This window comes from Erpetoichthys calabaricus, chromosome 5 (genome assembly GCF_900747795.2).
Source record: "Erpetoichthys calabaricus chromosome 5, fErpCal1.3, whole genome shotgun sequence".
In the NCBI taxonomy this organism is placed as follows: Eukaryota; Metazoa; Chordata; class Cladistia; order Polypteriformes; family Polypteridae; genus Erpetoichthys; species Erpetoichthys calabaricus.
In genome coordinates this window covers 184,563,535-184,576,049 of record NC_041398.2, presented here as the reverse complement: position 1 = coordinate 184,576,049, position 12,515 = coordinate 184,563,535, and the positions used below count along the sequence as shown (strand labels likewise).

The 12,515-nt window shown below is 39.7% G+C and overlaps 1 protein-coding gene across 5 annotated transcripts in view; it reads left to right on the top strand.

Moving 5' to 3' along the window:
• arhgap24 (Rho GTPase activating protein 24) overlaps nt 1–1,949 on the top strand; it is a 578,933-nt gene extending 576,984 nt beyond the window's left edge. For all 5 annotated transcript variants that reach the window (XM_028802301.2, XM_051928081.1, XM_051928082.1 and 2 more), the window contains one exon: nt 1,146–1,949. In XM_028802301.2, the coding sequence (XP_028658134.2) occupies nt 1,146–1,389 (244 nt within the window). In that variant the 3' untranslated portion in view covers nt 1,390–1,949. The remainder of the gene's footprint in view (nt 1–1,145) is intronic.
• The last annotated feature ends 10,566 nt before the right edge of the window (nt 1,950–12,515 follow it).

Sequence of the window (12,515 nt, the reverse complement as noted above, 5' to 3'; positions counted from 1 at the left end):
TATTTATTTACAAAATAAAACTATATTAACAAAATATAGTTTTAACAAAATGAATCAATTTATATGATATTGTAACGATCAGCATAATAAGCAAACAGAATTCAGAGGTACTGGAATTTTCTGTGTTTTACTTAGAGTCTTCGTTCCATAACAAACAGTGCCCTGTCTTCTACACCGTTATCTGAGTTACGGAGCACACCTCCAAAACAATAAAAGAAATCAGTTTATTTCCTGCCACTTACATTCTTTTTTTCTCTATACCATAAACACTCCTGCTTTTTCTCTCCTCAAAACGTCCTTCCGCCGCACCTTTCTTTTCCTCCTAACTTCTCCTGTCACTCATCTCCTTACAGAACAGAAGCCCTTCACCCAGTCCCATCACTTACAGCATTCTTTCTACTCTTTCTGCTCCCATGCAGCACATCAGAAGCTGCCTGCATGTCACAATATATTAACAAAACATACTATAACAGAATTTAAAAAGAAAATTACATTACAGGAGAACATTATCTTTAATACAGAATAACATTACCGTTATTGTTTCCATTTTCAACATGTTTTTCAATTTTGTCGGTCTTCACGCTTTTTATTGTTCACTATTCTTCCTACTCTGCAAATTGAAGCAATACTTGAAACACTTTCGCCATTTTGTAAATGTTTAATAATTTCAGTTTTTGTGACAATTCCAACACTACATGCATACGTTTATCGACCATAACAATGTATAGTAGATTAATTATAACAAAAGAGAGAAGTTACAAAACGCTATTGAAACTGAAGGTACATAACTGGCACTTTGTTGCTGGGGAAGAACGCTACACACTAGCACAAGGGAAAGTTGTTCCAATGTGCAAAGCTCACAGCATAATGCTCAGCAGTAGTAGTACAATGATAGGTAGGCGCTGGCGTGCGCAATGTGTTTTTTTTTTTTTGGCCCTGACGGTTAATGGAGACTGGCAGTTAATCAAGTGACGGATAATTAAGGTTTTACTGTATTTACACATCGACCCACTAAGTACTTACAGTATGTAAGGCAATACATTAGAACTGTTTGTGCAGATTCTCATTCTTACAGCGCCCTGTAGGTGAACCTTTTCCAGCTTCTTTATGAGATACCTTTGTCATGTTTGCTTTATCCTCTGTAGCCTGGAACAAAAGAACCTTGCACTGGAAACAGAAATTACATCATTACATGAAGAACTGGACCAGGAAAGAAAAAAGTACACTATGGTGGAAATAAAAATGAGGAATGCTGAGAGAGCAAAAGACGATGCAGAAAAGAGAAATGAAATGTTGCAAAAAGAAATGGAGCAGTTTTTCTCCACATTTGGGGAACTAACAGTGGAGCCAAGAAGGCCAGAAAGAGGAAACACCATATGGATTCAGTGAACTTGAAATGTCTGTAAAGGACGGTTACATAATGAAGAAGGAGAATTCAGGTGGCTGGTCACCTGGCCGAGGCAAGCACTCACTCTACTTATTATAGATGATAAGCAAACCAACATTTCTTGCCAGTACTTTTATTGTGTATGTACCAAATATATAATCTAGGAAATCAAATGATGTTATGGTTTAGTGTTATTGCTGGCGTTGTACATAGATGATGTATCAGAAATAAGAAATATTTTATTGCAAGTCTTGTATTTAAAAGAAATATATATATATATGTATAATGTTGCATTTTAAGCTTTATATCAAAGCTTTTTCTTGCACTTAAAATGAAGTTGTTTTATTTTGTTTTTTTTGGCGGTTTCTTTTAATTTTTCCTTTATTTGCATTTGCATGGTGGCATTTGTTATTTTGGTTATTTTAACTCACAATTTTTTCAGTTTTATTTGAAGGTGATCAAAATACATTTGCATTGTTATTAATGATGTGCCATTGGACTTGTCTTTGACCAAAACACCCTTGTAAATATTTTGTAAAACATAAAAGAAACATCTACTTTGCTTCTTTGATCTTGCAGTTTTTTTGTGTGTTTGTGTGAAAATTGTACTCATAAAATCTCATCAGTGAGGTGAATGGCACAGGATCACAACGTGATGTGCTGCTCCCTCACGTCTTCTGGAGATTAGGTTCAAATTCTGGCAAAGTGGCAGTGATAGTGTGGAGTTTGAATGCTCCCTGTGTGCGTGTGTGTTTTCTTTGGGTTTTCCTCCTACATAATATAGATGTACAGCTACATTTGCTCAGTGTATGTGTATAAGTGTGTTCCGCAGTGGTGTAGTGCCCAACTAGAGTGGGTTCCTGCCTTCTACACAGTGATTTAGAATTAGCAGGGGCCCTAGAGATTTGAGGAAGAGAGCACAAAAATGAATGGATTAGCTGATATTTCGTCAGGCAGAGTTAGTGATGGCTGTTCCTTGTAACTGTTATAAGTAGTAGCAGAACAAATCACCTGGGGCCTCATGTATAAACAGTGCGTACGCACAAAAATGTTGCATACTCCCGTTTCCACACTCAAATAGCGATAAATAAAACCTAAATTTGGCGTAAAGCCACGCACATTTTCACGGTAGCTCCAACCCTGGCGTACGCAAGTTCTCCACTCGGTTTTGCAAACTGGCACCACACAGCATCAAAGCAGTGCTACTGTTCCAGTGTGTTTTCCCTTTCTTTTTTAGATCCACATCCCTGATGCGGATTTATAAATACACTTAAATTAACCGCATATTGTTTATTAGTTTAATGCATCTGATTGTAATTAACCTGTGACAATATAATGGTCCACAGAATGGTCAAATTATTCAAAATACAATAGCTGCTTTACTGTTGTTACTCTCACTGCACCTTCTTCTTCTTCTTCTTTCAGCTGCTCCCGTTAGGGGTTGCCACTGCAGATAATTTTTTTCCATATTACTCTCACTGCACCACTCGGAATATTTATATCACTGAATCTGAGTGGGGAATCACAGCTCTACAGCAGATGATTGGAAAGAGACTCATCGGTATACAGCATCTAGCACATGCTGCCTCAGCCATGCTGTCTATTGAACTACTGTCATACGGTAAAAGCTTCAGAGCCTTTCCTTGCAGTTCAGAAACAGTTTCATCCCAAGAACTATAAACGCACTCAATCAGTCCATCAAGTGCTCCTTGTAGAACTGTTTGTACTTATAAGTACAATTATCTCGCTGTAAACTTTATAAAGTGCAAATTTACATATGATGACGATATCATTTTTAAGATGAAATGCAGGAAATATGCTTATTATATTATACAGATAAAATGTTAACATCATTTAAATAATCAATGTTGTTAATAATTAAACACGTGAGGACACGGTGCCACAGTGCTAGCGAGGAGCTGGCGCTCCGTTCACAGATTGTTCCTGCCTCGCACCGTATTCTTGCTGGGGCCGTCGCAACACTGGAAGGATAGATTTATAGAATAATTAAACACACACTATGAAGATATTTCGATGTTCCTTAACAGTTTTGAAGAATCGGCATTCTAAGCTTACAGATGGCTTAACGTCTATTACAGAGCTGATTGTGTGGCGATTGGGTGTTTGGAGAAAGAAAAGTAAGGACAGGAATGGGGGTTAGTACGTTTGAAAGAGACAGTACTGCTGCAATAAATTATATCATCGAAGGTCGCGCACGGCGCAGCAATCATCTTGCGTGAGACATGAACAATCACTGCACCATCATGTTCTCATGTTTAATAACATGCTTTAACTCCTATCATCATGAAAATGATATCAAATATACATCCCAGTATTTAAATTATTCAGAGAGCTGTAATATCACAAATGTAATGGATTCTGTGTCCTGTTGGAGGAAGAGAAAGCCCGTTTAAGAAACACAAAGTGATTCACACACATAGAGCACATAGAAGATCAAATACAAAACAAAGCATGTAACATGCTACTTTAGTTACGATGGGATTTGAGAAACTAGTAAATTAAACAATTTTAAGATGAAGTTTATGATGTTGTACTTTAATGACAAAATAAACTACGTGATTAAAGTGGAAATTTCAAGATTAAATTTGACATTTCGTGCTTTTTTCCCACTGTGTGCCTATTTTTTTTTCTCTGTACCCTAATAAGCTTTCATATGACACTCAGACAGTGGGCTATGACTCGCCTTTTCACGGTGACTTTGATATCTGACAACTGCTTTTTTATTTCGGGCACTGTGCGACTTTGTGAACTTGAGCTTTCGAGTTCTCCGACACGCTATGTCACTCAATCAACTTCCTTTTGTTGTTTATACCACTGTTAAAACCAACAAATAGTAAGTTTTTCTTTGCCTCAACTTGGTATTCGCTGAAATTCTTCTATTTTCCTCCGTGCTTTTGCTATTGCCTTTTCACAGAAGGCTGAGCTAAAGGGCTATTTATATTCAAAGAGGTGTAATTCTGGGAGGAGTTGGGACGGGACAGCAGGTGCGTGCACGTGCGTTACTTTTCACGTGGATTTATGTAGCGGAAGAACGTGGAAGTTGGCGAACACACAGATTTATGCATCTGGATTTTTTTGTGCGTACGAACATTTCCGCTTTTGTCCGTACGCCATGTTATAGTGTGAATTCTACGCATCCCGTTATACATGAGGCCCCTGGATTGCAGTAGCACCATGGCTATTGAATACCAAATATAAAATCATAAAACTTTCCCATTAATTTGACCTTCTACTATACTGAAAAGGGTTGGCCTTCCCAAACTGTATGTGAAGAAATATTTAACCAACATTGCAAGTTTGGTTGCTAGCTAGGACCTTGCATATGTTCTTGTTTTTGATGCTTTCTTTATTGTCAAATAGATGTTTTATGTATTACTTCATTTTTCTAAATTCACAAATTCTAATAAGCATATTTTATGTGCCTCTGATTTGCTGTGATATTTCATAGGTTGATTTGAAGTGTCAACTGATTCAATGAAGAAAGGCAAAGCACTCACCCTTGTATATACTCTTCTGTATGTAAATATAAAAACATATAGGTGAGGGCACGGCTGTAGATTGACTGGTAAAGCGAGAGTTTTGTCTTTAGATTCTGCTTCTGCTTCACCACCATGGACCAGTACAGCACCTGAAGAAAGGGCACCTGTTTACCACGTACCTGGAGAGAGAAATCTAACCTCTTCTGAGAAAGGACCAAAATCTGGAAGGGCTGTTCCTCATCCCTGCCACTTCACATTCAGCAGTGAAATGCTCGAGTGCTTGCTGAAAGTCAGAGTCAGATGAGGCAAAGAGGACAATATCATCTGCATAAAGCAACGATGCTGACCCAACATGGAATGAACAGTATAACCTCTGCACCAATTAATTGCAATCAGAGACAGAGCTGGAGGTAGCAGAGTTAAAGATGCTAAAATTTGCACTGGGTGTGACCAGGATGGAGAGGATTAGAAATGAGTACATTAGAGGGTCAGCTCAAGTTGGACGGTTGGGAGACAAAGTCAGAGAGGCGAGATTGCGTTGGTTTGGACATGTGCAGAGGAGAGATGCTGGGTACATTGGGAGAAGGATGCTAAGGATAGAGCTGCCAGGGAAGAGGAAAAGAGGAAGGCCTTAGAGAAGGTTTATGGATGTGGTGAGAGAGGACAGGAAGAAGATGATCCGCTGTGGCAACACCTAAAGGGAGCAGCTGAAAGAAGAAGAAAACAGACAGACTCACTTTAAGCTTTCATCACAAACTATATTTGTTTGCATCAAAATCAACAGCATCAAGTACAAAGTGATACAAAGAATTACTCGATCTCCACATGGTTCTAGTAGTAACAGCAGGATGCTGGTTAACACTTCCAACTGTCTCCAACTGTGAAAGAAAAATGAACTGCTTGCAAGCTACTAAGGATTAAAAGCTGACAAAGCTGTTTTGGTATAACGGCAGGTTATTCATACAGGCGTCTGTTGTAAGACAGGGTGCAGAAAGCTGACCTAGGACAACTTCCTCTTTAGGAATGTGTCTGTTAGACACAGGAAAGCTTTTCTTCTTTAGGGCCCATCTGACGAATACACTAATCAGAAACAGATGGCTGATTTGCTGAAATGCTTACATAAACGATATTATACTTTTTGATAAATAAGAGGAAAGGCGAGGGAGGAAATAAAATATGAAGCCAACCGAAAAGGGGAATTGGCGCTCTTCTGCCTTGCAACGCATGAATCCATGTACTCGTCTGTGAATGAATAAAAGCTGATTGATTGAACTATCCCTCTCTTCCTCTGAGGTTTCTTCCACACTCCTTTCCTTAGTTGCAGATTTTGTCAATCAAGATGAAGAAAGTGAGAGATTTCTTTACAAGGAAGAGAGAGATGAGACTCTCTGAATGTGTCTTTTTTTTTCCAAGTCAGCCTTCTTCTTGTCCAATGAGCACATAAAACAGGACACCCAGGCTCAGATAGTAGCATAGTCTCATCTCTGGTAGCCGGGTGTGCTGACATTTTGCAGTTCCTTAAAGTATGTTGACAATATGTACAAAAAATAAATTGAAGAAAATCTTACAGGCCATCACCATTCCTCACACCACACAATGCTCAAGATTATTGTCCTGGGACCCGAAGCTCAAAAACAACCTGACTATGCAAAACTCTCTAAAATCCAACTCTCCCAGCATGTACTCAACTCCTGTTCAGCTTGACCAAACTCAGGCTTAAGGCCTATCACTTGATGTCTGTCATCTAAACTAGTGCCTGTGAGAGACTCCCCCAGCTACAAAGATAAGGAGCTGTTGACACTTCTTTTAGATTTCTAAGTAGTTACAGTATTTCTTTTACTTCTTGTACAAAATAATGCACACTGCACAAAAAATTAAGGTAATACTTAGTCATCACAGTCTAACACCCAGTCAATGAAGCTTCAGGGATATCAGTCTGTTCAGTTAGTAAGCATACGCGATTGTTAATGAACTTCACCTGCTTTGGTGCAAATGAAAGTGACAACAGGTGCAATGGAGAGGCAACAGCAAGACAACCCCAAAAAAAGGCAATGATTTTACAGGTGGTGGCCACAGACAATTGCACTCTCCTTATCCTTCCTGACTGATTCTTTTATTGTTTTGCATTTTGCTAGTGTCCTTGTCAATACTGGTAGCATGAGGTGGTACCTGCAGCCAATTCAGGTTCCACGAGTAGTCCAGCACCTCCAGGATGGTACATCCATACGTGTCGTCACAAGAAGGATTGCTGTGTCTCCCAGCACAGTCTCAAGGGCATGGAGGAGAAACCAGAAGATGGGCCTTTACACAAGGAGGGATGAACAGGCCTGTAGAAGGGCATCAACCCAGCAGCTGAACCGATATCTACTCATTTGTGTGAGGACAGAGCACTGCCAGAACCCTAGAGTTGAATGACCCACTACTAGTGTGTATGTTTCTGACTAAACAGTCAGAAACACTCCATGAGGGTGGCATGAGGGCCTGACATCCTTTAGTGGGACTTGTGTTCACAGCCCATCACCATGCAGCTCAATTGACATTCACCAGAGAATACATAATAGGCAGCTCTGCCATTACTGCTCCGTTCTCTTCACAGATGAAAACAGGTTTACACTGAGCACATTTGACAGACATGAAAGAGTCTGGAGATGCCATGGGGAACGTTACACAGCCTGCAACATCATCCAGCGTAACCAGTTTGGCGGTGGGCCAGGAATAGTCTGGGGAGGCATATCTTTGGAGGGTTGCCCATACCTCCACTTGCTAACCAATGGTACCCTGACTACTGTAGGGTACCAGGATTAAATCTTCAGAGTCATTATCAGACCCTACACTGCTGCAGTGGGTCCTGGGTTCTCCCTGGTGCAGGACAATGCCCAGAGTGGGTAGGCAATACCTGGATGACAAACACCTTGATGCCATTGACGTTCTCCGCACCTGAATCCAACTGACAACCTCTGGGAGATCGGTGGATCTGACACTACCAAGTAGCTCCATAGACTGTCCAGGAGCTCAGTGATGCCCTGATCCAGTTAGGGAGGAGATCCAAAGTCTCAGAACACACTACTGAGTCATATTATGAGTTGCTGTGATGAAGTTCACGCAAGTTGGATCAGCCTGTGATTTCAGTTTTCAGTGTGATGTTGAATCCAGCCCTCAGTGGGTTGGTAATTTTGGTTTCCATTGACCGATGTTACATCATTTTGTTCTCAACGAATTACACAGTATTACTCAGTAAAGATTTTCCACTTGAATATTTAATTCACTGAATTCCAACATGTGATTGAAGTGTTCTCTTAATTTTATTGCTTCTGGTGGCTCATCTTCAGCATGCTGAACATTTCCATTTTGGCAACGCATTCTTTTGCTTTCACCATTAAAATACGGCGTCATGGTAATCACATTAGTGATCAAATATTCTTAAGTAGTGCTCTTCAAACAAACATCTCTCCAAGGATGTAAAAGCAATGTGTGTACAAGGTTGGAAGTTCCAAGTAATTGATCATCTTGTTGTTTGTCATCACACATTTCTCTCTTGTTCTCGTTTTTACATTCTATATCCTGGACTTTGTCTTACATGTCGATGAGCCATCGTGTTTATCTGCCACTCAGTTATTCTGTATTCCGGATTACTTCTCGTTTGTCTGTGTGTTTCAGCATCTTCTTATTGTTTCTCAGTCTTGGTCACATAAGTGCCTTCTGTGGTTTGCTTGATGATTAGTAGATGTTGCTGTTCTTCTTCTACTATTTCTTCCAGCCATTAAGATGTTTAGCAGTTGGTCTTGTGATCACTTTGCTGTAAAACATACAAACACAGCTCACTTTATGCCTGCTTAATAAACTTTAATGTTTGATATTCAATAAATACAATAAACTAATAAACAGGATGTTGTTTTTATAAGCACTTTGTTTTCAGACAGTAAAATAAGGAGCCTTTCCAGTTACATGTGGGGTTACAAGACAGACCAAAAGGCCACATATAAACAACAGTAATCTCTCAGCCAGTTGTGAACACGTATCTTCTTGAATGTCGGCATGCACTTCTCTGCCCTTCTTATTCTTGCATTCTGTATCCTGCACTAGAAAATCAGCAGATGTTGCTGCTCTTCTTCTTACTATTATGATGTTCTGTACAATGTACAATGACTGTACAATTTGTTTGATGCTTAGTAGATGTTCTTGTTCTTTTTTCTTTATTCCATGACACATGGTTTGATGCTCACTTTTAATAAACTGCTACCTCAATTTTTTGAAATTTCCATAATGTATCATACGTTTTCGATTAAGACCAGGATTGACATTCAAGTTAAAGCAGTTTGTGGGTTTGTGGTGAGACAGACAGACAAGCCGTAGCATTTTATATATACACTCTCTGGCCACTTTATTAGGTACACCTGTTCAACTGCTTGTTAACACAAATATCTAATCAGCCAATCACATGGCAGCACCTCAATGCATTTAAGCATGTGGACATTGTCAAGACGACCTGCTGATGTTCACCGTGAGCAACAAAATGGGAAAGAAAGGAGAATAAGTGACTTTGAACGTGGCATGGTTGTTGGTGCCAGATGGGCTGGTCTGAGTATTTCAGAATCTGCTGATCTACTGGGATTTTTCATGCACAATCATCTCTAGGGTTTACAGAGAATGGTCCGAAAAAAGGGAAAATATGAAGTGAGCGGCAGTTCTCTGGGAAAAAATACCTTGCTGATGCCAGAGGTCAAAGGAGAATGGCCAGACTTGTTCAAGCTGATTGAAAGGCGACAGTAACTCACATAACCACTCATTACAACCAAGGCATACAGAAGAGCATCTCTGAATGCACAACACGTCGAACCTTGAAGCAGAGGGGCTACAGCAGCAGGAGACCACACTGGGTGCCACTCCTGTCAGCTAAGAACAGGCAACTGAGGCTACAATTCGCAAAAATTGAACAATAGAAGATTGGAAAAATGTTGCCAAAGTCTGCAACATTCGGATGGTAAGTGACAGAATTTGGCGTCAACAACATGAAAGTATGGATCCATCCTGCCTTGTATCAACGGTTCATGCTGGTGGTGGTGGTGGTTTAATGGTGTGGGGGATATTTTCTTGCCACACTTTGGCCCCCTTAGTACCAATTGAGCATCATTTATATGTCACAGTCTACCTGAGTATTGTTGCTGACCACGTCCATCATTTTATGACCGCAGTGTACCCATCTTCTGACGGCTACTTCCAGCAGGATAACACACCATGTCACAAAGCTCAAATCATCCCCAGCTGGTTTCTTGACCATGACAATGAGTTCACTGTGCTCAAATGGCCTCCACAGTCACCAGATCACAATCCAATAGAGCAACTTTGTGAGATTCACATCATGGATGTGCAGTTGACAAATCTGCAGCAACTGCATGGTGCTGTGATATCAATCTGGACCAAAACCCATGGAAATGTTTCCAGCACCTTGACTAATCTGTACCACAAAGAACTAATGTTAATGCAGTTCTGAAGGCATAGATAGATAGATAGATAGATAGATAGATAGATAGATAGATAGATAGATAGATAGATAGATAGATAGATAGATAGAACTCATGTATTTTTAATGATCAAATGATCAAACTTATAATCAAAATCAATAAATTAATGATCAAAATGAATGTGAGCCCAGTCTTTGTTTATGTGGAGTTTACTTGTTCTCCCCTTGTCAGTTTGGTCTTCTTCAGGTACTTAATATTTCTCTCAACAGGCCAAAGACGCGCTGATTCGATACTCTGACTTGGTTTTGTGAATGAGGGTCTGTGCACTCATAATGGACTGATTATGTCAGGTTAGGCCAGTGGCTCTCAAACTGTGGGGTGGGCCCCCCTAGAGGGGCATGAAGTAACAAAAGGGGGGGGCATGAAGATGTGAAAAAAAGAAAACAAGAATTGAAAATATGAAAAATACATCTATTGAAACCAAAACAAATTAACTTAAACTACACTCTGATACTAGAAATATAAATATAGAGTTAGATAAATGTCGATAAAAGTTAAGTTGGTATAATAAAATATGCATCTATGATATATCATTAATTAAAAAAGAACAAATTGGTATTAGTGGGCTCCTTTCAAAAAAACGTTAGGGGGGTGTGATTAAAACTGTTATGAAAACTCGGGTCACAAATACTTGAAAGTTGAGAAATGCTGGTTAGGCTGTGGTCATTACACCTCTGTGCTGAATTAAGTACGTCTTAAAATGACAGGATGCTTTGATATTAATGTCTTCTCATGCTGAGCCTCACAATTTGCACTCTTGACAAAAACATATGTTAAAGTAATCACCATTCACAAAGTGGTAAGTGCCTTTTATTTATTTTTTGAGCAAGTTCTGTGTCTTCCTGTCAGTTCACCAAAGGAAAAAAAATAGAAACAAAAGAAGAAATCCAAGTAGCATATTTGTTTTTTGAAACGGAAATCAATCATTCAACTAATGTAACATCATTAAAGAAAAACAGACATTGCTAAAAACACGGGTGTAGATTTACCTAAGTTAAACATAAAAACATATGAAAGGTTTTTACCAGAACAGGCCTATTTAGCCCACGCAGTTCACTGGGTATTCACCTCACACTTGAAGGACATCATCACATTGAATCTTGAAGGTCCCCAAGGTGGTAATTTCAGGAACTTATTTCATGTCTACAATTCCCAGTATGAAAATGGATTTTCTCCTAAGGAATTTCTTCAAAGATCCTTTCAAGGCCTACCTTGCAGAAAGTCAGATCAAAATCACTTGCCGTGAGACCTCACCATGGACCTCCAGACTCTTGTAGTGAAGATCAGTGCTCAGATATAATTTGGCAAGTCTGTAAAGAGGAAGACATTTAAGTGACCCAGTAATAAGTCAGTCAACTGTGTCTGTGGGACCCCAAATTATAATAGACTCGACATTGGCAGTGGATAGGAATGGAGATTTGATGGGATTGTACTGTATGTATGTGTGTTTAAACAAATACAGAAATAAAAAGTTTAAGATTATTTGCACACCGAGAAGGTAAAAAGGTTAAATACACAATGTTTTGGCTGTAACAGCCTCATCAGGTGTGCAACTTTAAAGGAGAGAGCAGGTAATGTATATAGAAGGGCAAACAATGCCAGGTACAGATGAAAGGATGTGATGCCCGGGTTACCTGCAGCTGGCATCACTCCCTTGATCCCGAGACGTCAGGGTGGACTGAGGACTCATACACATAGCAAATGATACTGCAATAGGGCTTTGTGCTTTTATTCCATACAGAGTCATTCCTAATAAATGAATCAATAAATAATCCATAAAAACTGTCCATGGTGGATGTTAAAAGCTCATTAATAATTACATTTAAAACAGATTCAAATCTGGCTAAAATACAGTCAGGATCTTCTTCTTTAAAACCAGCACTGAGCCTCAGTGCCGCCATCAAAACCACTCAACAAGGTCTGCTCAGCCACCAGTGTCACCTGCCGACAAGCGCCTTGTGTCCCAGCCACCTCTACTGGCCTTGGCTCTATCATCCCTCCACCAGTAACAGACGTCTGCTAGATGATCCTCAGAGCTCTTTGGTCACTCCTGCTCTCAAATGTTTAGCTGGAGAGGCCTTGCCCTGTGATTGCTGTTTGGTTGCT